The sequence below is a fragment of the Podarcis cretensis genome (genome assembly GCF_951804945.1).
Source record: "Podarcis cretensis genome assembly, chromosome: 3".
Taxonomy (NCBI): domain Eukaryota; kingdom Metazoa; phylum Chordata; class Lepidosauria; order Squamata; family Lacertidae; genus Podarcis; species Podarcis cretensis.
This window is the reverse complement of record NC_137172.1, coordinates 120,205,805-120,227,401: the sequence shown is the minus strand read 5'-3', so window position 1 is coordinate 120,227,401 and position 21,597 is coordinate 120,205,805. Positions and strand designations below refer to the sequence as shown.

Sequence of the window (21,597 nt, the reverse complement as noted above, 5' to 3'; positions counted from 1 at the left end):
CCTAAGGCACGGCCATCTCGGGTCGCCTGCTGGCTCTCTCCCTGCAGGTGGGTCCAGTTCCCATTGCTTGTCTGCTTTGGGGGCTGCGGGCGGGGAAGAGGGGGGGCTGCTTCCAGAAGCTCCTCAGAAACCTCCCCGGGGCTTCCCGTGACGCCCAGTTCGGGGGCAGCGCCCCCGGGGCGGCCTCCGCGGCCATCCCAGAGGTGCCAACCTGGGAGCGCGCTCCGCCGCTCGCCGCAGCTGACGCACGAAGGTGGCCCGCACTGCTCTCAGGGAATCCCTTCTGGGATTGGACGGGATTCCACGGGATGACCGGCGATTGGGCCCACGCCGCCGAATGAAGCGGTCGAAGGCCGAGGGCCCGCAAAGGGCCGCACCATTGCGGACCGCGATATTGGCACAGTTCGCCTTGGACCACAGGACCATCCTTTGACCTTTCTCCGGCTTTTTCAAGCCACGCTGCAAACAGAGGACCGTCAGGCGACCAGATTTTCTCCTTATTATTATTATTATTTGGGAATTTCTTATTTTAAAAGCGTGCGGCCATCCAAATACGCCCCCCACCCCCGTCTCCAGAAGTGGTTCGGCCTCATTATCCCCCCCCGCCCCGCCCGGCCATTCTCCGCCAGCCGCTTCATTCCGCTTCCACGCGCCTCGGAGAGAAGGTGACGCGCGCCTCTACCTTCTGTCGCCTCCGTCACCATTTATGGGGAAAAGCGGGGGGAGACCGGAGGCGCCCAAAATAAAACTGTAACGGCATTCGGCACTCCGCCTCCCCGGTGGGATCCCGTACAGGCAAACGAGGAGCCGAGGGGGAAAGCGGGCTCCAAGCGCAGTCGCCGCTCCGGCTTTCTCTGCCCCCTGCCAGCCTAGTTGGCTCCACCCTCTCGACAACTCCCCCCCACCCCCCCCCCCCCGGTTTCTTGCTTCTTTTTCGGAGTCCGGGGTTCGACCCCTCCACTTGCAGCGCCATGAGCCGTACCAAAGAAGAGGGGAGGGGGCGCGTGTGAGGGGAGGAGGAGGCTTCCGCGTGGGAAGGGGCGGCGGGAGCAGCTGCTGAGCCCAGACCGCCCTCGCCTTGCATCATCCTAGAGGCGAGGAGCGGAGCCGGGCGCCGCTGCCCGCCTTGCTTGCGCCTCACAGCTGCTCCAGCCGGCGCGTAAAAGGCGCAGTGAGGGCGCGCGCGACGCTTGGCTGCCGGTCCGGCCGGGAAGGACGAGCAGCGGTCCGGGCAGCGTCTCTGGTCGCCCGCCGACGTCTCCGCGCTCCGGGCAGCATGGAGAAGCCCGACGAGAGCCGGAATGGCTACCTGGAGGCGACGGTGGGGTCGGGCTTGGAGGCCGGGGAGGAAGCGGCGCGTCGGCCCCGCCTGAAGCTCTTCCAGCTGCGCGGCTTGGGGGGCTTCCTGAGGAGGAACTGCCTGGTGATCCTGACGGTGTCCGGGGTGCTGCTCGGCGTGGCCCTGGGCAGCCTGGGGCGGCGCCTGCACCTCGGCCCGGCGCACGTCGCCCACCTGGCCTTCCCGGGGGAGATGCTGCTCCGCATGCTGAAGATGATCATCCTGCCGCTGGTGGTGTGCAGCCTGGTCTCGGGCGCCGCCAGCCTCGACACCCGCGCGCTGGGCAAGCTGGGCGGCATCGCCGTCGCCTACTTCTTGATCACCACCCTGCTGGCCGCAGCCCTGGCCGTCGCCCTGGCCTTCATCGTCAAACCCGGCGTGGGCGCCGGCAACCTCAACAAAAACTCCCTGGGCTTGGAGGACACCGCGCACACCGGCAAGGACACGGTGGACTCTTTCCTGGACTTGGCAAGGTAAGGAGTTGAGCTGGAGGCACAGGAGCAAACTCAGGAAGGCCACGTGGGTTGCCTTCCTGGCTCCTGGTCAGTGGCGTAGCATGGGTTGTCAGCACCGGGGCAAGGCAAGTAATTTGCGCCCCCTAACCCGTGGATTTGCGCCCCCTAACCCGTGGATTTGCGCCCCCTAACCCGTGGATTTGCGCCCCCTAACCCTAACCCCCAGATGTTGCGCCCGGTGCGGCCGGCCCCCCCTGCACCCCCCACGCTACGCCACTGCTGCTATGAGTGCCAGTTATTGAGATTAAGAGAATTAAATAAGGATTTGAGAGATTTGGTTCTAGAAAGGTGGCCAGTGCATAGGTGCTTGTACTTCAGCTTTTTATTGCACACGAGTGCATGGTCAGTACAATCTAAAGGCCAAAATGGGCAGGACTGAGCAGGCTTAAGCCAGGCACCCCCAAACTCGGCCCTCCAGCTGTTTTGGGACTGCAACTCCCATCATCCCTAGCTAACAGGACTAGTGGTCAGGGATGGTGGGAGTCCCAAAACAGCTGGAGGGCCGAGTTTGGGGGTGCCTGATTAAGCTCCTTGTGCTTTCAAGCGTTTCATAGTCCAATAAACTTTGGCAAAAAATCATGTTGGTTTACAGAAGAGTATTGCTAAAGAAGCATTCATTTTAATGCTAACTCCAGAGCGGAGGCAGCATTTCTCTGTTGAAGCAAAAATGACAATGTCTTATGACACATTAAAGTTTAAGTTGAACGCTAACAGATTTTTGTGTGGAATGAACTGTTAATGGATCAGAGTCTGCTTCCACTCATGAAGCATATCCTGGGTTGGAAGAGAGAGAGAGAGAGAGAGAGAGAGAGAGAGAGAGAGAGCTATAATAACCAGGGACTAGGATAGGGCTTGGTCAAGTTATTGTTTATATCTGAATGGCCAACATTTGGTTTTGGAAACATTGTGTGCTTTCTTATCTGTATTATTTTAATGCTTCTGACTTGTGATTCTCATTATGTGTCTCATAATTTATCTCCTTTGTTGTGGTCGGATTGTATCTTGTGGAGGTTTAAGCTTTTGGCACCTGTTCCCTCTGGAAAAGTGGAAGATCTATTAACATGGTCCACTGAAGTCTTTGGAGAGTTTTTCCAGATAGAGTGGCAGATGCTGCTTTTGAAGCCCTAGTTACTCTCTGGATTGGAGAGACCCTATGCATCCTCTTCCGCTGAGCAGATCAAAGGCTTGGTTTGTACCTGAGCTGAGGGCTATGATGCTAGTCAATGATGGCTGAAAAGAAAGTTGAGCAAAATGCATGATGAATTGGGTTGAACCCAAGTGACAGCCTGTTATCAGGCCTACTCATGGTAGTGACAGAAGCAAATAAACTTTTATCCTCCCCCATAGTTTTCTCAGTATCATCAAAAAGAGCTTTCTCTGGTGTTGTGGGACCTTTTTGCAATCAGGGCAGGGTGGGGGAATTTCATAGAAGTCTGGGTAACAATGCAGTAAGGCATTTGTAAGACACCGTGAAGGTCTTGCATATCCTTCAGGTATCCTGTCATTTATTGTGAAAAGTTATATTTTGATGCATCCCTCCCTCCCAAACCGGCTTAATGTGACCTGAGAAATAGAATGACATAGCTTTGTTTTAAGCTGGTAATGTGTGCACAGCCGTGGATGAAACAGATTGTGTGGTAATGGAATGAATGAAGGTCTCACAGCACAATCCTAAAAGCATGTCTACTCAGAAGTTTATTCAACTTTCTCTCTTTTTCTCTTTTTCTCTCTCCCCTCCCCTTCTTTTTTCTTTCTATTCCTCTGGATCTATATTTTTATTTTATCTAGATTAATGTTTTAGTCTGGACAAAAAAAATGTTAATAACTTTTGTATCTCTTTTTATGAAATCTAATAAAATGTATTCAGACAAAAGAGTTTATTCATCTTCATTCAATGCATAACCATATCCAAGCCCTGATTCCAACCATTCACAGACTTGCTTGCATCTGATGGAAAAGAGACACAGCTGGGGTTTGTTCATGTATTGGTGACACCTTGACTCAAATCTCTTGTTGACTTCTCTCAGATATTAAACAACATACGGCAGGTGCGTCAATTTGCCCTCAGCATTGGGGGGGGCATTGTATGCTCATGACATCACACATGTGCCGCCCCCCAACCTGGCCAGGCCAATACAGCCAACCCATCAGCTATCTGACCTATCGTTTGCCACCGCAGGGCTGAGGCCACCTCCGCAGGTTACCTTTTGTGAAAGGGACCTTTTGAGGATCGCCACGGAATTTGGGGTGGGACCATCCTTGAAAATATGAGGGGATGGCACCCCTGCCCACAGATGGCACCCCTGGAAATAATTGATCTGTGTAGGATCCAAGGGGATGAGCAACAGTGCATCTTGTCCCAGGTAGCAGGTTAAGATTTCAGTCTCAGTCCTGACAAGACAGCTCTACTATTGGTGGGTGGTTGGCCTTCTGGGTGAGTGATACTCATACTGTTCTGGAAGCGGTTGCACTCTCCCCCTAAAAGATCAGGTCGGCAGTCTGGGGATCCCGCATTGTCCTTAAGCACTCAAAGCATATTTTATCAGCTTCAGTTGGGCGCCAGCTGCGACCATATCTGGCTTAAGATAGTGTAGTCACAGTTAACCTAACCTAACCTCCCACTTAGGTTGCTAACAGACTATTGCTATTTTATTTGGGACAGTGCTGGATTAAACCCCCTGGAGGCCCCATGGCAGTTGAAATCTCAGGGCCCCCTTCATGTGCACTCTCTAGTGGGATAACATTGAACTAAGAAAGCTTGATTGTAATTTTCTTTCAAGATAAAATGAATATCGTTGTGATCCGCTGTCACAGGGGTACTAAACAGCGTGGGGCCCACAGGCCAGTGCCTACTCTGCTTATTTGGTAATCCAGCACCGATTTGGGGATCCAGTTATATACCAGCAAATTCAGGTTGCACAATTAGAGTTGTGCAAAATATCAGACTTTTTGAGATAAGGAAAGTTGGGGGAAGCGGGAGATAACCCTTCCATTTATTTAACATCATCTAACTCTCCCCTCCAATAAATCAGAACAAATGTCTATTCTTATGTCCCTGCAAATAAATTTGGATGAGAATGATCAACGAACAGGTCAGGTGGAAGTGTGCGTAGACTTTTGTAATGTGTTGTACTTGGGGCTGCCTTTGAAAATGGATCAGAAGCAAAAGTTGGCTCAACCTAGAGCAGCAAGATTACTGACTGGGTGGTTTGACCATACTAAGCCTGAACTTTAACAGCTGCCTTGGCTACCAGTCAGTTTCTGGGCCTGATTTTAACTGCCAGATTTAACCTATAAAGCCCTAGAGTGTTTAGGGTCAGGTTGCCTGAAAGGCTACCTCTTGCTTCATATTTCTTAATTTAACATTCCCTAGGCTTGATTCCCTAGGACGCAGGTGGCGCTGTGGGTTAAAGCCTCAGCGCCTAGGGCTTGCTGATCGAAAGGTCGGCGGTTCGAATCCCTGCGGCGGGGTGCGCTCCCGCTGCTCGGTCCCAGCGCCTGCCAACCTAGCAGTTCGAAAGCACCTCCGGGTGCAAGTAGATAAATAGGGACCGCTTACCAGAGGGAAGGTAAACGGCGTTTCCGTGTGCGGCTCTGGCTCTAGCAGCCAGAGCAGCAATGTCACGCTGGCCACGTGACCCGGAAGTGTCTCCGGACAGCGCTGGCCCCTGGCCTCTTAAGTGAGATGGGCGCACAACCCCAGAGTCTGTCAAGACTGGCCCGTACGGGCAGGGGTACCTTTACCTTTACCTAGGCTTGATAGCCTGCCTCAACAACCCATTTCTCTCTGTCTCTTTGAAGTGTCAAGGTATATTAGCCACAAATTCCTATTTGAGAACAGCATTTTGTATGTGTAAAATTCTGAACTCTACCCATTTCTCCAAATAACGTGGTTACTTGTGCTCGCAATTTGTTCTGTGATAAAATTGAGGCATTAGTTGAATGCTTTGGGGGCTATTTTCCTTTTTGTTTGTTTGCTTAGCCTCAGATTAACTGTTTCTGTGAAAACTTGTTTCAGAATGTGTTGTCATCGCACTCAGAATCTACCTGCTCTGCTTCATTGGCTGCTGCCTGTGGGGGCAGAAAAACTGTCATTTCTTCACACATTTTTGTTTATTATATGCTATTGTGAGAGAGAAGAGTTGGTGACGGGCCATTGTTTTCAGCAGCACTCATGCATCTCCTATGTTACCTAGTTCCTGCCCAACAGCTTTTGATGCTTAACTGTTAACTGGGGCACATTGATTTATAGTGAGATAATCATATCAGACATTGATTTTGCACTTGCTAGGGAGTAAAAACCCTACTGAATGCAGTAGCGCCTATGTCTGAATAAACATGTGGAGCAAAGCTTTTCAAACTGTGTCTCGTGACATGTTAGTGTGTCGGCTGCAGTGTGCAGTGATCCTCCTGGGGCTGGAAAGGGGTTAGTTTAACCTCCGGTTTGCTAGTAAAACTGAATTACTGTGTTGCTAAATGACACATGCCTAAAACGTGTGTCACCAACATGGAAAGGTTGGAAAACTCTGATGTAGAAGGTTGCATTTTTGCCTGTGCAGTCAGGTAAAATCAGTTCAAATGGACTTTTAGCAGTGTCTCCAATCTGTCATTTAGCACCCTACACCCCAGCCCGTGTTGTCCATCAAAGTAGAAGGTGTTTCCTTTTTTTTTTTTTTTTTTTACTTAACATTCCCGGACCATCCTGAGGCCGGATTTAGAAGGCGATTGGGCCAGATCCGGCCCCCAGGCCTTAGTTTGCCTACCCATGATTTTTACCCTGCCTTTCCCCCGATGGGATTCAAGGCAGCTTACAGATAAAAATAAGAACTGTTAAAAACATACAAAAAGAAATCATTGAAAAAGGATTAAACATTGATAGAATTTAAAACTATATACATATATAAAATCTAGCAAAACCATACCAATAGTTGCAATAAAAACAGCACAGTGCCATTTCATTCAAAGCAGCCAGTTCCGAAAAGCAGTCTTCACCTGCTGGCAGAAAGACAACATGAAGGGAGTCAGCCTAGCTTTTTCAGGGATGGAGTTCAAAGGTCTGGGAGAAGCCACTAGGAAGGCCCTCTCATTTCCCCCACCAAGCATGCCTGGGAGGTGATGGGACCATGAGAGGGGCCTTCCGCAAAGATCTGAAAACCCAGGCAAGTTCACATGAAAGTATGTTGCTTTGAGCATAGAAAAGTAACTGATACATTTCTTTTCTTCTTTTAAATCAACTATGAGCAGCACAAATTAGCTTCCTGTGTGTGTCTAGTTAGGCTGCAAAGATGGGTGGCAGCAGTGAATGTACACAGTGCCAACGTTTTATGCAGCCAAAGAAGTTTGGGATTAGTTTAAAGAAACTTGTTTGGAATACATCTGAAAAATACAGTCTGATACATTTTGTAAAGTTTGAAATAGAACAATACTTCAAACCCTCTGAATTATTTCCCTTCATTTCTAGTGGAGTAGTGGTAGAAAAGCAACAACAGGAAAACTCAGACGCTGGCAGAAGCAGTTTTCTGAGGGGTTGTGTGCATGGCTGCTCATGGCTGTGGGAAAGCTCACTCAGTGTGAGTTGAGTAAAGAACTTGAGGAGTAAAGCTCACTCAGTGTGAGTTGAGACCAGGCAGCTTATCTGTGGTGTAGATAATGGCTCTTCCCTTTGTCATACCAATCTCACTGGTTCACTTTATCTTCATATAATAAGTCCTGCAAGCTTATTGTTTTTCTTTCCACTGCTGTACAGTATATAGACTCCAGTCTCAGATCTATTATGTTGTTGTTGTTGTTGTTGTTGTTGTTGTTGTTGTTGTTGTTGTTGTCAACTGAAGCTGTTTGCTCCGTGTGTGCCTCTTCTGGGATATACCCGCTCTCCCTTGTGAAGTGTGACCTGAGTTGTATGGGTTGTTGTGGAAGATGTGTGTACATCTGTACATGCAGAATTGGGCTGGTGGGTTCTAGATTACCAGATCTCATCTCACATGCTATCTTGGAATTACACAGCAAAGTTAAATGTAGCAGTAGTTGTAGTAATAATGACACAAAACGCCTAACCTTTTCTAAGACAGGCTGACCATCTACTCCAGGCTTCCTCAACCTCGGCCCTCCATATGTTTTTGGCCTACAACTCCCATGATCCCTAGCTAGCAGGACCAGTGGTCAGGGATGATGGGAACTGTAGTCTCTAAACCTCTGGAGGGCTGAGGTTGAGGAAGCCTGATCTAATAGATAAGACACAGAAGGGGAAAGGAAGAGGGAAGGAAGTGGAAACCTGCATTGATGTGGCTGCTTTTTTGCTGGCCAACAGGTAGAGCCTTGTTGCCATGCTGAGTTGGAGCAGAGTCTCCTTCCCTGCAGGGCGGGTGTGGCGGCGACAAGCAGATTGAGGCAGGACATTATTTGGAGAAGCATTAAGAAAATTCTGGACTCAGTGGATCGGCCAAGGGATTAACCTAACGACATCTGTGGGATCCCAGGATGCCAGTTTGATGATGGCTCTTTTTAAAAAGTTGGATGTTCCATATGGTAGGGAAATGTCACATGACAGTTTTGAGAAAATAATTATTGATTCAACTAGTTCATTCCTATATTCTGCAATGGCAAGTGTGTCTGCTGAGGCCTAATAAGATTGAGGCAAGAAGTGAGTATATGGCATTGTACAACATTGTTAATACTGAATTAATGCCCTAATCCTACTATATAGGCATAATGTTGTACTAATGTGAAAAGAAATAATTAAGTTGATAAGCTGTCATTAAATGCTAATCTTTGTTTTTCTTCTCTTTTTCCTTTTTTTTTTTTTTTTTTTGGTTCCCGCCCACCCAGAAACTTGTTTCCAGCAAATCTTGTTGCAGCAGCCTTTCGATCGGTAAGTTTCAAATGCCTTTTCCTTTCTTTCTTTGGATTGAGATTTCTGAAGCATGTGACCAAGAAATGGAAAACAGAAACCCAACTCAATTCCTAAGGGGATCATGTCTTTGATATACTTTCACTGAGACATAATAGTACCTACAATTCTTTACCCTGGGTGATTAAGAAAACAAATTATTATTATTATTATTATTATTATTATTATTATTATCAAAGCAACTGATCATTTACTTGTTACTGTTTATGTACCAGTTTAAATAGTCACTGAATTTAGCCCATAGTGTGGTTCAACTAAGTATAATAGTTCACTTATCAAGATGAATGAGGGGTTGCGGAAATATGTAGACTCAGATTTAAAAGAGGACTGTTTGCACAAATGTTGTGGAGGGCACAATGAATTTGGATATCTAGCAATTTCAACGTGATGAAGACAGACTAATGGAAGAATTTCAGCACTGAATTCTTCCTTTTTATCTAGTGCATAACCTCTTGATGAGAAGCTACCCACTAGCATTACTACAATGGACATTCTGACATTACCATGATGTATTTCTGTGGCGCTGGCAGAATCTGGCTATTTCAGAATTATTTTTCTCCCTTTTCTTGAACTGGAATGTTATCTCACACAGTGGCGTAGCGTGGGGGGTGCAGGGGGGGCCGGCCGCACCGGGCGCAACATCGGGGGGGGGGGCGCTCGCCGCCTCCGGAGTCGCCGAAGAGCCTCGGGCGCAGGCTGTAGCAGAGCCCCATGTCTCGCGGAACCGACGAGGTGTGCGCGCGTCCGGGCTGAAGGCGTCCGGCAGGCAGCGGCTCTCAGGGCCGCGGAGGGTGCACCAGGCAGCCCCTCCTCACAGCCCCGCCGCCGCTGCTGCTGCTGCAGCTGGGCCATGTTGCATTTTCCTCGCCTCTCTGCCCTCCTCCTCCGGGCAAGCGGCGTCGTTTGGGCGGCAGCGCCAGCGGCAACTCGCCTCAGATCACCTGACACGGACCCGCCGCCGCCGCCGTGGCTACCTTACCGTAAATACCCCAGCCCAGGCAGCAGCAAGAAGAAACTGGCAGCGGCGGCAGGTTAGGGGTTGGGGGCGCAAATTACTTGCCTTGCCCCGGGTGCTGACAACCCACGCTACGCCGCTGATCTCACATATACCTGACAGATCTCCCTCATGCAGCAGCTGCTGTCTGAGAACATTACCTCTGATTCCACAAATAATTCAGTTTCCACCACTTATCAGAAAGTCTTTCAAGTCACCAAAACTACAGTTCTTACACAGCCTCCTTAGTTCTGTAACATACTCATCAATAGTTTGCTTTTTGCATGCATATTTCTTTCAGAAACATCATTCTTTTTAGGCATACTATATTCTTCAAATTTATCAGTTATTTATTTTAGTTTCATATTCTCACCCTGAGCAAACACAAAGTTAGCATACATGTTCAGTATCTGCTCTTCCACTAGGGTTGCCATATTTTGAAGAGCAAAAAAGAGGACACATTCTCCGACTTCTACTTTTAACTACAGATCACTTTGACAACTCTAATTTTAAATACTCCTACTAAATGTAGGCTGTAGAAGCTGTGATATATATCGCTAGTAGCAATGTTCTTAACTTTTCAACAACAAAATAATAAGAATAGATATAGTCATACCTCGAGTTGAATGTGCTTTGGGTTGAGCGCGTTCGAGTTGCGCTCCGCGGCAACCTGGAAGTAATGAAGCGCGTTACTTCCGGGTTTCGCAGCTCGTGCATGCGCAGACGTCACACGCATGGGCGGAAGCAGCGGAACGTGACTCACCCATGCGCAAATGTGCCGTGGCGTCTTACGTTCCGTTTGGGATGCTAATGGGGCTCCGGAACGGATCCTGTTCGTATCCCGAGGTAGCACTGTATTGCTCCCTCACTTGCCTCATGAAAGTATTGGGGCTCATGTTCACATCTTTGTGAACATAAGTGTGCACAGAACAATTTAGTAAACTGTTCAACATGTACATATGTGCTCTCCCTAAGGGCAGGAGGAGGTTAACTTTTGCCCTCCCAGACTCCTTCCCCAAGATCTTGTAGCTGAGCCAATATCCTTTTAGTTCAGCCACAAGAGAAGGGATTTATACAGTACGTAGTTAGTTTAAGATGCTGCTCTGTTGTGATTCTCTGCTGCAGACTAGCTCAGCTGGGTGCCTTAGATCTGAATCTAAAGCACTAGAATTTTTTTCTTGGGCTACTGTAAACAAAAAAACCTGGATATTTTGCCAAATTTTAAAAATCTGCCCAGACAGAAATTTTAATCTTGAAAAAGAGCACGAGTCCTGGAAAAAGAGGATATATGGCAACCTTACACAACATGTAGAAAAGTTGATTATTTGATCCTATCAGCTTTCTCTTCTCCCATTGCTACCAGGTAGAATTCAAACCTTTGCCTAAACCTTTTCCAGTTATCTGAAATATCCCCTCACGACTGCAGGCTTGGTGATACTTGAAACATATTCATTCCTGTTTATAATAATTCCTCCAATTTAGCAGCACTTACAGATATTGTTGCTTTCACTGGGTGTGGCTCTCACAATTTCTTATCATTTGTTTCTAGCTGTACATCCAGAAAACTGCTTTCAGCTGATTTAGTTTGCTCCTCATTCTGCATTTCAGATGTCATGTAATTATTCTGGATCAACATACAAACTAGAGGAATGAGTAACGGCTTGAAACAACTTTATTATTCAGAGACTCTAAAACAAACATGTGCAGCAACTTCTATGCTTTGGAACTGTCTGAAACAAGTGACCTTAGGGCAAATCTTCACATTATCAGCTTCTTAATACTTAACACTAATCTCTGAATTATAAACACTGTCATGACAGGTATAGCAAAAGATGGTTCTTTTCAAAACTGCCCATCTGTGTAGATTCCAGAGTGATATTCAGTGAAGAACATACCAAAAATACAATACCCTAAAAGCAATAAAACAGCACCACTCATAACATGGAAGTTGCATTTTTAAAAGCCAGTTCACAACTTTAAAATGCCTAGACTAGAATTGTAAAGTGCAAGTAAGTTCTCATTGCCTTGAAGCTATGGTTGAAAAAAAACCCTATTGTTGTCAGTTCATATACAAAATATTGGGTTGACAATCTGATTGATTAGTTCATAATTCTACCGATGCAGATGCCAACTATTTTCCTTGTGGTCCCACTGCTTCAACAGTTCAATTTCCTGGCCTCCAATTTCTATAGTACTACTCCAGCTTTAATTATGTTCTATGCATAGCCTTGTCATTCCTCATCCTAAACTCCCAATCAATACCTTGTATTTTTATAGCTCTCCCACATTCCTTAGACATGCAAAAGGGGTTACTTGGCTGCAGTTTGAGTAACCAAGTTTTATGTAGTTTCAGAACCCTTGCTCCATTAGCAGAAAAAGGTGCTAGTTTGCATGTGGCTCACTTTTTTATTTTGGGCATTTCATGCTGGCAAGTACTGGGAGTTTTTTCAAACTCTTCCTGTGTAATTCATGCTTCTCTGCTTGGTTTAGCATACATGCATTTAACATTCTGCCTATCACTTTTTTACATTTTTGTCAGCAAATACTAGCTCGATAAACTGCAGTCCTTTCTGTCAGTTAATGAAACAGCATGGCTTTCGTTCATGGATAAATGTGGGGTAGGGAGGCAAGGGGTATGTGTGCTTTCTCTGCCTCCAAAATCATAAATCTATTTATTTCTTTTAACGTACACAGACACATGCACACCCAGATAGTCAACAAGAGATTTAGAGTGACCTCTGAGGCCACTCTTCACTTTCCCTGGCCAGCAGGCAACTCACAGCTCAGATGAATGCTGCTTGTTCTGATCTAATGATACTGCTCTGGCAATGTAAACAAAAGAATCGTGGTGCCTTTTTGCAATTAGGTGAGGAGGTTGGGGGTGCTGTTGGACCTGACCCTGCTTTTTGAGGGGCAGACGTGGGCAGTGGCCAAGATTAGAAATCAAAAGTGCCAACCAGGTGCTCCAGAAATAACTAGCATCTTTATTGGGAAACCACGTCAAAGTGCAAGTAGATAAATAGGTACCACTCCAGCGGGAAGGTAAGTGGCGTTTCCGTGCACTGCTCTGGTTCGCCAGAAGCGGCTTAGTCATGCTGGCCACATGACCCGGAAGCTGTACACCGGCTCCCTCGGCCAGTAAAGCGAGATGAGCGCCACAACCCAGAGTCGTCCGCAACTGGACCTAATGGTCAGGGGTCCCTTTAGCTTTAAAATAATGTATTGGGAAACAGAAGCTTTGATTGGTTGAAGGTTGAAAGAAAAGTATAAGGGCTTTCTCTATAAGGTTGCCATGGAATGAAAGCAAAGAAGCAGAGCTGTTTTTATTTGTTTATCTATGGATATTATTTATTTCATAACACACACACACATACTGCTTGAGTGTAAAAATAAAGAAAGAACCTCACAGTGGTTTACAAAGAAATATCCACAACTACTTCAAAAAGCAGAAGACAGTGAGCCCAGACACAAGCTGAATGTACTGCTTCCTCAGACATTGTACATGCGCCACCAGTGTGTCTCTGTCAAATGAGACAAATAATATCCAGGTACAGCCAAGGGCAGGGCAGGAAAACATCCCAACTGAAAATAGAGCACATAATAAAGGTAAAGGTAAAGGTACCCCTGCCCGTACGGGCCAGTCTTGACAGACTCTGGGGTTGTGCGCCCATCTCACTTAAGAGGCCAGGGGCCAGCGCTGTCCGGAGACACTTCCGGGTCACGTGGCCAGCGTGACATCGCTGCTCTGGCGAGCCAGAGCCGCACACGGAAACGCCGTTTACCTTCCCGCTGGTAAGCGGTCCCTATTTATCTACTTGCACCTGGAGGTGCTTTCGAACTGCTAGGTTGGCAGGCGCTGGGACCGAGCAGCGGGAGCGCACCCCGCCGCAGGGATTCGAACCACCGACCTTTCGATCAGCAAGTCCTAGGCGCTGAGGCTTTAACCCACAGCGCCACCTGCGTCCCAGAGCACATAATAGGGTTGCCATATTTCAAAAAATGAAAATCCGGACACAAAAGTTGTTCAGCCCTCTCCCCTTTCCAAATCTCCCCAAAAATTAATTGAGCTTTTTGGGCTATTTTTAAGGAAATCCATCAAAGCCCGGAAATGTCTGGGAAATCCCGGGCATATGGCAGCCGTAACCTACCATTGAATCACAGGAAAAGCTGGATATAGGGGACTACATATCGAAAGCAATGTTATTTATTTGTTGAATTTAAAAGATGTTTCACCTGCTCTTTAAGAAACATTTTTCACAAAGGGTCTTACAAAGCGCACATCAGAACACAACACAAAGATATTAAGAGAGCAAAACTGACCTCTTAATAATCAATAGAGCCTCATCAATGCAAGTAGCAGTTTCCAAAATTACATTTAAAAGATCTGAGATATTTACAAGCTGTCTTAACAGTGAGCCGGTATATCTGTCTACCAGTGTAGGACTCAGTTTATCCTTTTGCATTTACAGTATGCCACCGATTATAAAGCCATAGTAAGAAACGCAACTATCGGAAACGTTACCATTGAAAAGGTAAGCAATGGTTTTGTGTTAATTTCACCCTCTTCATATGAGATTGAGATTAGAATTAAATCTTCCTAAAGTCTTTATAAAATACATAATAACATAAGAGTGGCTGGGGCAACCCAGCCAGATGGGTGGGGTATTAATTAATTATTATTATTATTATTATTATTATTATTATTATTATTATTATTATTTACTATTTATATAAATCCTAGGCATGCTTACAAAAGTAAATAACACTGAATTCAATGGGATTTGTTGCTAGGTCCAGTGTATGTAAGATTGAAGGTCAGGGACTGTTCAGAAGTACCAGTGAAGGCTTGAAATGGTAAAAGAAAACTATTTTGACAAATGTGTTAATTTTATTTGTACCAATGTGTGTGGTGGTTTCCCTTATTATATGTATGAAGCTCTGGGTGTGAATTCACAAGCTGTGTAGCGGTTTTCCCCAAACAACTGCCCTCCAGATGTTTTAGAGTTTAGTTCGCACTGTCCCTGATTATGGACCATGGTGGTGGGAGTTGTAGACCAAAGCATTGGAAAGGCAGAAAAGCTGGGAAAGGCTGCTGTATAACAATGAACTTGTATACCTCTGTAATGATACATAGAATATTTAATCAAAATATTGGTTTCTTTTTGTTAACAGTATATTACTGATTATAACGCAGTAGTGATAAATGGAACTTCAGTTGTTGGAAATGCTTCGATTGAAAAGGTAAGCAATCGTTTTGTTTTCACCTCTCACGTTTTAAGGTTTCGCATAGATCTTAACATGTGAATGTAAATGCTTCCTTTAGAGTTGGACTTTTGGCTTCAAAATGTGTGTGATTTTAAAAAAAATTAAGCACTCTCAGAGAACGTTGTCTTTTAATCCTTTGTCAAACACAAGGGCAACCTCTGTGCAGTGACCTGAGGCCATTCTTGCAGCCCTAGAGTTGATGTTGTTGTTTAGTCGTGTCCGACTCTTCATGACCCCCCCTGGACCAGAGCACGCCAGGCACTCCTGTCTTCCACTGCCTCCTGCAGTTTGGTCAAACTCATGCTCGTAGCTTTGAGAACACTGTCCAACCATCTCGTCCTCTGTCGTCCCCTTCTCCTTGTGCCCTCAATCTTTCCCAAAATCAGGGTCTTTTCCAGGGAGTCTTCTCTTCTCATGAGGTGGCCAAGGTATTGGAGCCTCAGCTTCAGGATCTGTCCTTCCAGTGAGCACTCAGGGCTGATTTCCTTAAGAATGGATAGGTTTGAGGGATAGGCAAATCAGCCTGTTTCTTCGTTTGTTTCACTTAAAGGGGAAAAAGGCACATTTTCGCCCATTACTAGGGTTTGCTGATTGTGGAGCAGCAACCAGTCTGCTGGAGTCCCAGATCTTCTAGGAAGTCATAAAACGACATGATGCTTCATATTTAGAGTCTAAAACTATATAAAACACATTTGTTAAAAGTTCAGTTGCTAAGGTTGTGCCATATTGGCCAGTTACATCAAAGCCATTGCCCTCTCTGTTTTGTGTCTCATAATGTGGGGGTGCCAGTCTGCTAAGCCCCCTTGGTCTGGTGGTGTTGCTGCTAAATTCCAGGTCTTTTGAGAACAAAACATCTGTTATCCATTATTTGTTTGCAGATGAGAGCGCTGACTTGGCATGCATAACTGGGTGGCCCCAGTTGGGTGAATTGACTGGGTGGCCCCATTCTCAGGTGCTTGATACAGCTGGTCTTCCATCACAGCACCAGCCCAGTTTACGTCACTCATCCATAAACATTCCATATCCTTTCCCTGGAGACCTATCTGCACTGTGTCTGGGTGTGATGCCTTTTTTGTGTTGTTCGGCCAATGAGACAGAACAGGGATGTTGTTAGTGTACCATTCATCCCAATGCGCAACAAACTCCCAAACTAAGCTGCTGGTGGAAGTCTTGGATGTGGTTTGGAGAATCCTTTCACGGTAGTTTTAGGGGACTTCAGTATCCATGCTGAGGCTGCCTCAGATGGGCCAGCTTGGGACTTGATGTGTCTTAGTATGATGTCCAAATACAATCAGAGTACAGTGGTACCTCGGTTTAAGAACAGCCCTGTTTACAAACTATTTCATTTAAGAACTCTGCAAAACCAGAAGTAGTGTCCCAGTTAGCGAACTTTAACTCGGTCTACGAACGGAAGCCGAACGGTGGAAGGGCACCGGTGGCGGGAGGCCTCATTAGGGAAAGCGCGCCTCGGTTTAAGAATGGTTTCGGTTTAAGAACGGACTTCTGGAACGGATTAAGTTCGTACACCGAGGTACCACTGTAAAAGGAATGTTTACATTCCAATTCAGATGGCATATGTGAAAACTCTTAAGCTACAAAGGGCAAGAGCCGATATGTACTGTACTGGGTTTATATTATATTTGAAAGACACACACACTGAAACCATTTACCTCTTTTTGTTTTCTCTTGTAAGATTTTAATGTGGCTTTTGGACGCTTAATAATGTGGAATCCTTTTCTCATGGTTTGATCTCCTGGTGCTCTGGTATAATGGAGCCCTGTGTACATTGGAAACACAGCATGATACGCCTTAGGCTGTCCCTGAAATCTGGCTAGCTGTTGCTGACTTTGAACAGTTTTCCTTTGTAGTTCTTGAATGTTTCATTTTGTTTCTTATTTTAAATAGTTTGATTTTTGTTTTTGACAATCAGAGCATCTCTAAGATATGAACAAAATATTATCTCTGATTTGGCAGGTTATTGCCCCATGGATAGTTCTGGATGTGTGTGTGTGTTTCCATAGGTTCTAGCATGGTGCCACATCAGCACTTGTTATGTGAACTGAGACCTCCAGGTATAGATAGGGTGGTATATAAATTCAGTTAATAATAATAATAATATGGTCAATGTCTATTCAAAAATAAGTTCCTGAAGAGGTATGCTTAGGATTCTAATAGGTGCAATCCAGCATTAGCCTGAAATGGTTTGTAATGGGGAAATATTCTATTTGATATTGAGTTATCACTTTAGCAGAGTTGGATTCTTGGGACACATGGAAAACTGGAATATCTCGATTGAATACACACCCACACACCCTGCCCTGATGTACAATGAACAGTATAACATTTCACAACCATGCCTGTGTTTTATTCTTGCTTTTGATTACCTCTCTTGATTATGTAAGTTTTGTTCAGACAACATATGCATTAATCAAACATATAGGGACAATTTGGGGTTGTGCCTGCAGTACCCCCAATACATGCACAGTCACCTGAACATCTGCACAGAGGTTACATGTGTGCAATATGCACACTTGCAGACTCCATTCAGACATTATGTCTAATACATGTGTAGGGCAGGGGCAGTGCACACAATCAGAGTCGCTCAGTGTGCCTTTAGTCAATGCACATACGACACAGTCTTTCCTTTCACAAAATTTAACCAGATATAGAAGTAATTCTTAACCTATTGGTCTGCAGGTCAGTGTATAGAGAAGAATTTCAAGATGTCAACTATATGATAGCAATGGTCACTGCTGAACGGAGTAGGCTGTGACCAGGTGGGCTGAGTGGGAAGGGGTTGATCCTGTGACAAAGCACTAGCCCTTAAATTTTGAGATTGGGAACGATAGAGGCTCTACTGTCTTTATTCTGAGCCCTCCTGGAAACAATATTTTCTGTTCAAGGTTTTACATTTAAGTCTAGAGACTGGCTGTTTCTAGTTGTCTCCTGGTGTTTCTACAATATTTTGCATGTATCTTCTATCCATTCTGTGACCTGCCGTAGTTCATATCAAAAGAGGGGGAAAGGGAAAACTGACCTAAAGATTTAATTTCATACAATTGGAGTTTAGCACTAATATATTTAATATTTCAACTATGTATTATTTCACAGTTCCCAGTTGGCACGGATATTGAAGGAATGAATATCTTGGGGCTGGTCCTGTTTTCTCTGGTTTTGGGAGTTGCCTTAAAAAAGCTTGGCACTGAAGGAGAAGAACTCATCCGTTTCTTTAATTCTTTCAACGAAGCAACCATGGTCTTAGTATCTTGGATTATGTGGTGAGTGTTCTTTGGGACGATCCTCTCTGGCAATTTTGTGTGTCAGCATCAGCAACAGTAGTACAAATCAGCTAAATATAGGCACAGGCCAACTTGGAGATTGCCCTGATCCAACAGGATCTTCTTATGTTCTTATGAGATGGGTCTGAATTTATCATAACAGTATCGCATATCTTCTTTCTGTGCCCATGCAAATAAAATTTTTAGGGATTTCCTTTGGTCTTCCAGTACTGGGGAACTGGCAAAACTACATGTATACGTACCCACATAGACATTTCTAGTTTACAGGTATGAAGTCTGAACCAGCCTAAGAAGTATTAATGCAGTTCTTACGGCAGCACACCATCTGCCTGTCTACTTATATGGCAGTACAGATGCCACATGAAATGCAGGATCTTTGAAATGTACAGGGGACCTGCTGCTACCCTTGATCCTGTTATTTAAAAACTGCATCAGCCACTCCGGACGGCTTCCAACAAAGATTAAGGTAAAGGTAAAGGGACCCCTGACCATTAGGTCCAGTCGTGACCGACTCTGGGATTGCAGCACTCATCTCGTTTTATTGGCCAAAGGAGCCGGCGTACAGCTTCTAGGTCATGTGGCCAGCATGACTAAGCCGTTCTGGCGAACCAGAGCAGCGTACGGACATGCCGTTTACCTTCCCGCCGGAGCGGTATCTATTTATCTACTTGCACTTTTACATGCTTTCAAACTGCTAGGTTGGCAGGAGCAGGGACCAAGCAACGGGAACTCACCCCGTCGCAGGGATTCGAACCGCCGACCTTCTGATTGGCAAGTCCTAGGCTCTGTGGTTTAACCCACAGTGCCACCCGCGTCCCAACTCCAACAAAGATTAAAAATACAATGAAACATCAGTCATTAAAAACTTCCCTAAACAGGGCTGCCTTCAGATGTCATCTAAACGTCTGATAGTTGTTTATCTCTTTGACATCTGATGGGAGGGCATTCCACAGGGCGGGTGCCACTACGGAAAAGCCCTCTGCCTGGTTCCCTGTAACTTGGCTTCTCACAGTGAGGGAACTGCCAGAAGGCTCTCGGCGCCGGATCTCAGTGTCCGGGCACAGCGATGGGGGTGGAGATGCTCCTTCAGGTATACTGGGCTGAGGCCATTTAGGGCTTTAAAGGTCAGCACCTCCACCAGGGGGGATTTTTTGGAGGACAGAATGTTAAAGTAAGAGGAAAGGAAGGTCTTAGGGAAGGTGGGATGTTCAGAAGGTGCAAGGTGGAGCTGGTTTGTTCAGGGGAAAAATAGGGGTTTGGAATAGGGTGGAGAAGGGATGTGGATTATAGGGTACTCTGCCTTGAAGGTTTCTGTACAAAAAAAAAAGTTTCTCCACCAATTACACCACATTGGCTTACAGTCCGGTCTGAAAACTATTTGTTTCTTTCAGTGTCTTACAAATAAAATCTGTTAAGTGGTTATCCCTAGTCTCCCACATAAAAAACCCATGCCTTAAGGGATCGAGCATCCTCCTTGAAACAAAGTGTTCACAGTGAGACAGTAAACCTGGATGTTGTGCAGGCTCACCCCTTATCGAGCAGTCATTTTCAGACTATTTGACTGCAGGTGAAAAGGGAAAGTGGAAGCCAGACTTCACACATAATCACTGCTTTACTTGAAATTCATCGTTTTAGATGGTGTATGCCTGCATTTTCTTAAGAAGCTTTTTCTCAGCAGTTAATAGCATCCAATGTTGGGCTTGGTCCGTAAGCAATGGAATGAATCTCATAGGACATATGACCTTAGAAACCAGACCTTTATGTTAGTACTTGCCATTAGTGATTTGTATCAGAGCAGCTTAAGGTTTTTACTTCCAAGGATAATTAGGGATGGATGAGCTCATTAAAGTTTGGCCCACCCAAGTTCTCAGCGTAAACACTGGGGGCAGCCATGCTTTCTTCCCATACTGTTCCCCCTGAGAGTAACAGAACATTGTCAGATTCCATCACTCCCAAAAGGACTTGCTGTATACGAATTCAACAATACACAGGCTAGTGATATAATAGCAAAATGCAAAGTCACACAAAAATATATCACCAAGGACAACTGCTCCACAATAAGGCGGCTTCCAACAAAATATTAAAATACAATAGTAAGTCAAACATTAAAAACTTCCCTAAACAGGGCTGCCTTCAGATGTCTTATAAAAGTCTTTCCTTGACATCTGATGGGAGGGCGTTGCACAGGGCGGGCGCCACTACCAAGAAGGTCTTGGGAGAGATGCATATAGGGACAGATTTGCCCAGTTTTCTAAACTATTGATTGTATACTGTTAAGATTTCACTGTACAGCTTGATAGTTAAGCCCATTTGTGGGAAGAAACGCTGATTATACCAGAACACCGTTGACTCGCAAGTTGATGTACACACAAGTGATTGTAAAGGAAAAGACTACTTTAAATTACAGAAATTATTTATTTGCTTCTTTACACTACTTAATGTGGAGCAGTTGCCCTCGGTGATATATTCTTGTGTGACATTGTATATGAATTCAAAGCATGCAGAGACAAGGAGCCCTGGGTGTTAGTCAGTCCAAGTTATGGATGCCCTACTTTGGGGAGTTTAAACACAAAACATTTTTATGGACCTTCTTGCAAAGCAATCCACTGGACTGTGGATTGATTAATGTTTTCTGGGCCATGATCTGCCCAGATCAAATCAGGTGTGTTTGCTCCGGAATCTGAGTAGGATTCCTCTCCCCCCCCCGCCCCCGCAATTCCTAAATATAACGCCTTTGTAATATTAAAGCAATTGATAGGTGGCACTGTCATTTCGTCATTACTAAGCCAACACTCCAAGTTAATCAGTCATCAAATAATCCTCCACTTTGTAGATTATGGGCATACATTTTAGCTTGACCCTGGAATGAACAGAAATTCTCAGGCCTGCTTTTCTCCTTTTCTGGAATTTATTATCTCCCTCTTTGAAATCCTAATTAGCAAATTGAAGAAAAGCCACCCTTCTATAGATTAAAAGATCAAACAGTTAAGTTTTGGGTTTGTTTTTTTAAGTGGGATTCAAAACATCAACTTCATTAGGTTTCATGCTCAAATCATATTTAGAAAAAAATAATGTTGCTTTTATGCTTAGTGAAAATGTAGCACCCTGCTTGTGGTTAACGCTTAGCTGGAATGAAATATTCAACGCAGCAATAGAGAAATCAAAATAATAATTTATTTGTCAGACAAATAAATGAGAGGCACAGTGGTATATAGTTACCAAGCTCTGGCCTGGCCTCCCGCCATTCTGGCCAGCACTTATATTTCCTTAATCCAGCC

At 45.3% G+C, this 21,597-nt stretch overlaps 1 protein-coding gene across 1 annotated transcript in view; it reads left to right on the top strand.

Moving 5' to 3' along the window:
- The first annotated feature begins 1,220 nt into the window (after positions 1 to 1,220).
- The window catches only part of SLC1A4 (solute carrier family 1 member 4), a 30,201-nt gene continuing 9,824 nt past the window's right edge, over positions 1,221 to 21,597 (top strand). Inside the window, exons 1-5 of the mRNA XM_079969897.1 lie at positions 1,221 to 1,812; positions 8,680 to 8,722; positions 14,225 to 14,287; positions 14,928 to 14,996; positions 18,132 to 18,298. Coding sequence (XP_079826023.1) covers positions 1,277 to 1,812; positions 8,680 to 8,722; positions 14,225 to 14,287; positions 14,928 to 14,996; positions 18,132 to 18,298 — 878 coding nt within the window. The 5' untranslated portion in view covers positions 1,221 to 1,276. The remainder of the gene's footprint in view (positions 1,813 to 8,679; positions 8,723 to 14,224; positions 14,288 to 14,927; positions 14,997 to 18,131; positions 18,299 to 21,597) is intronic.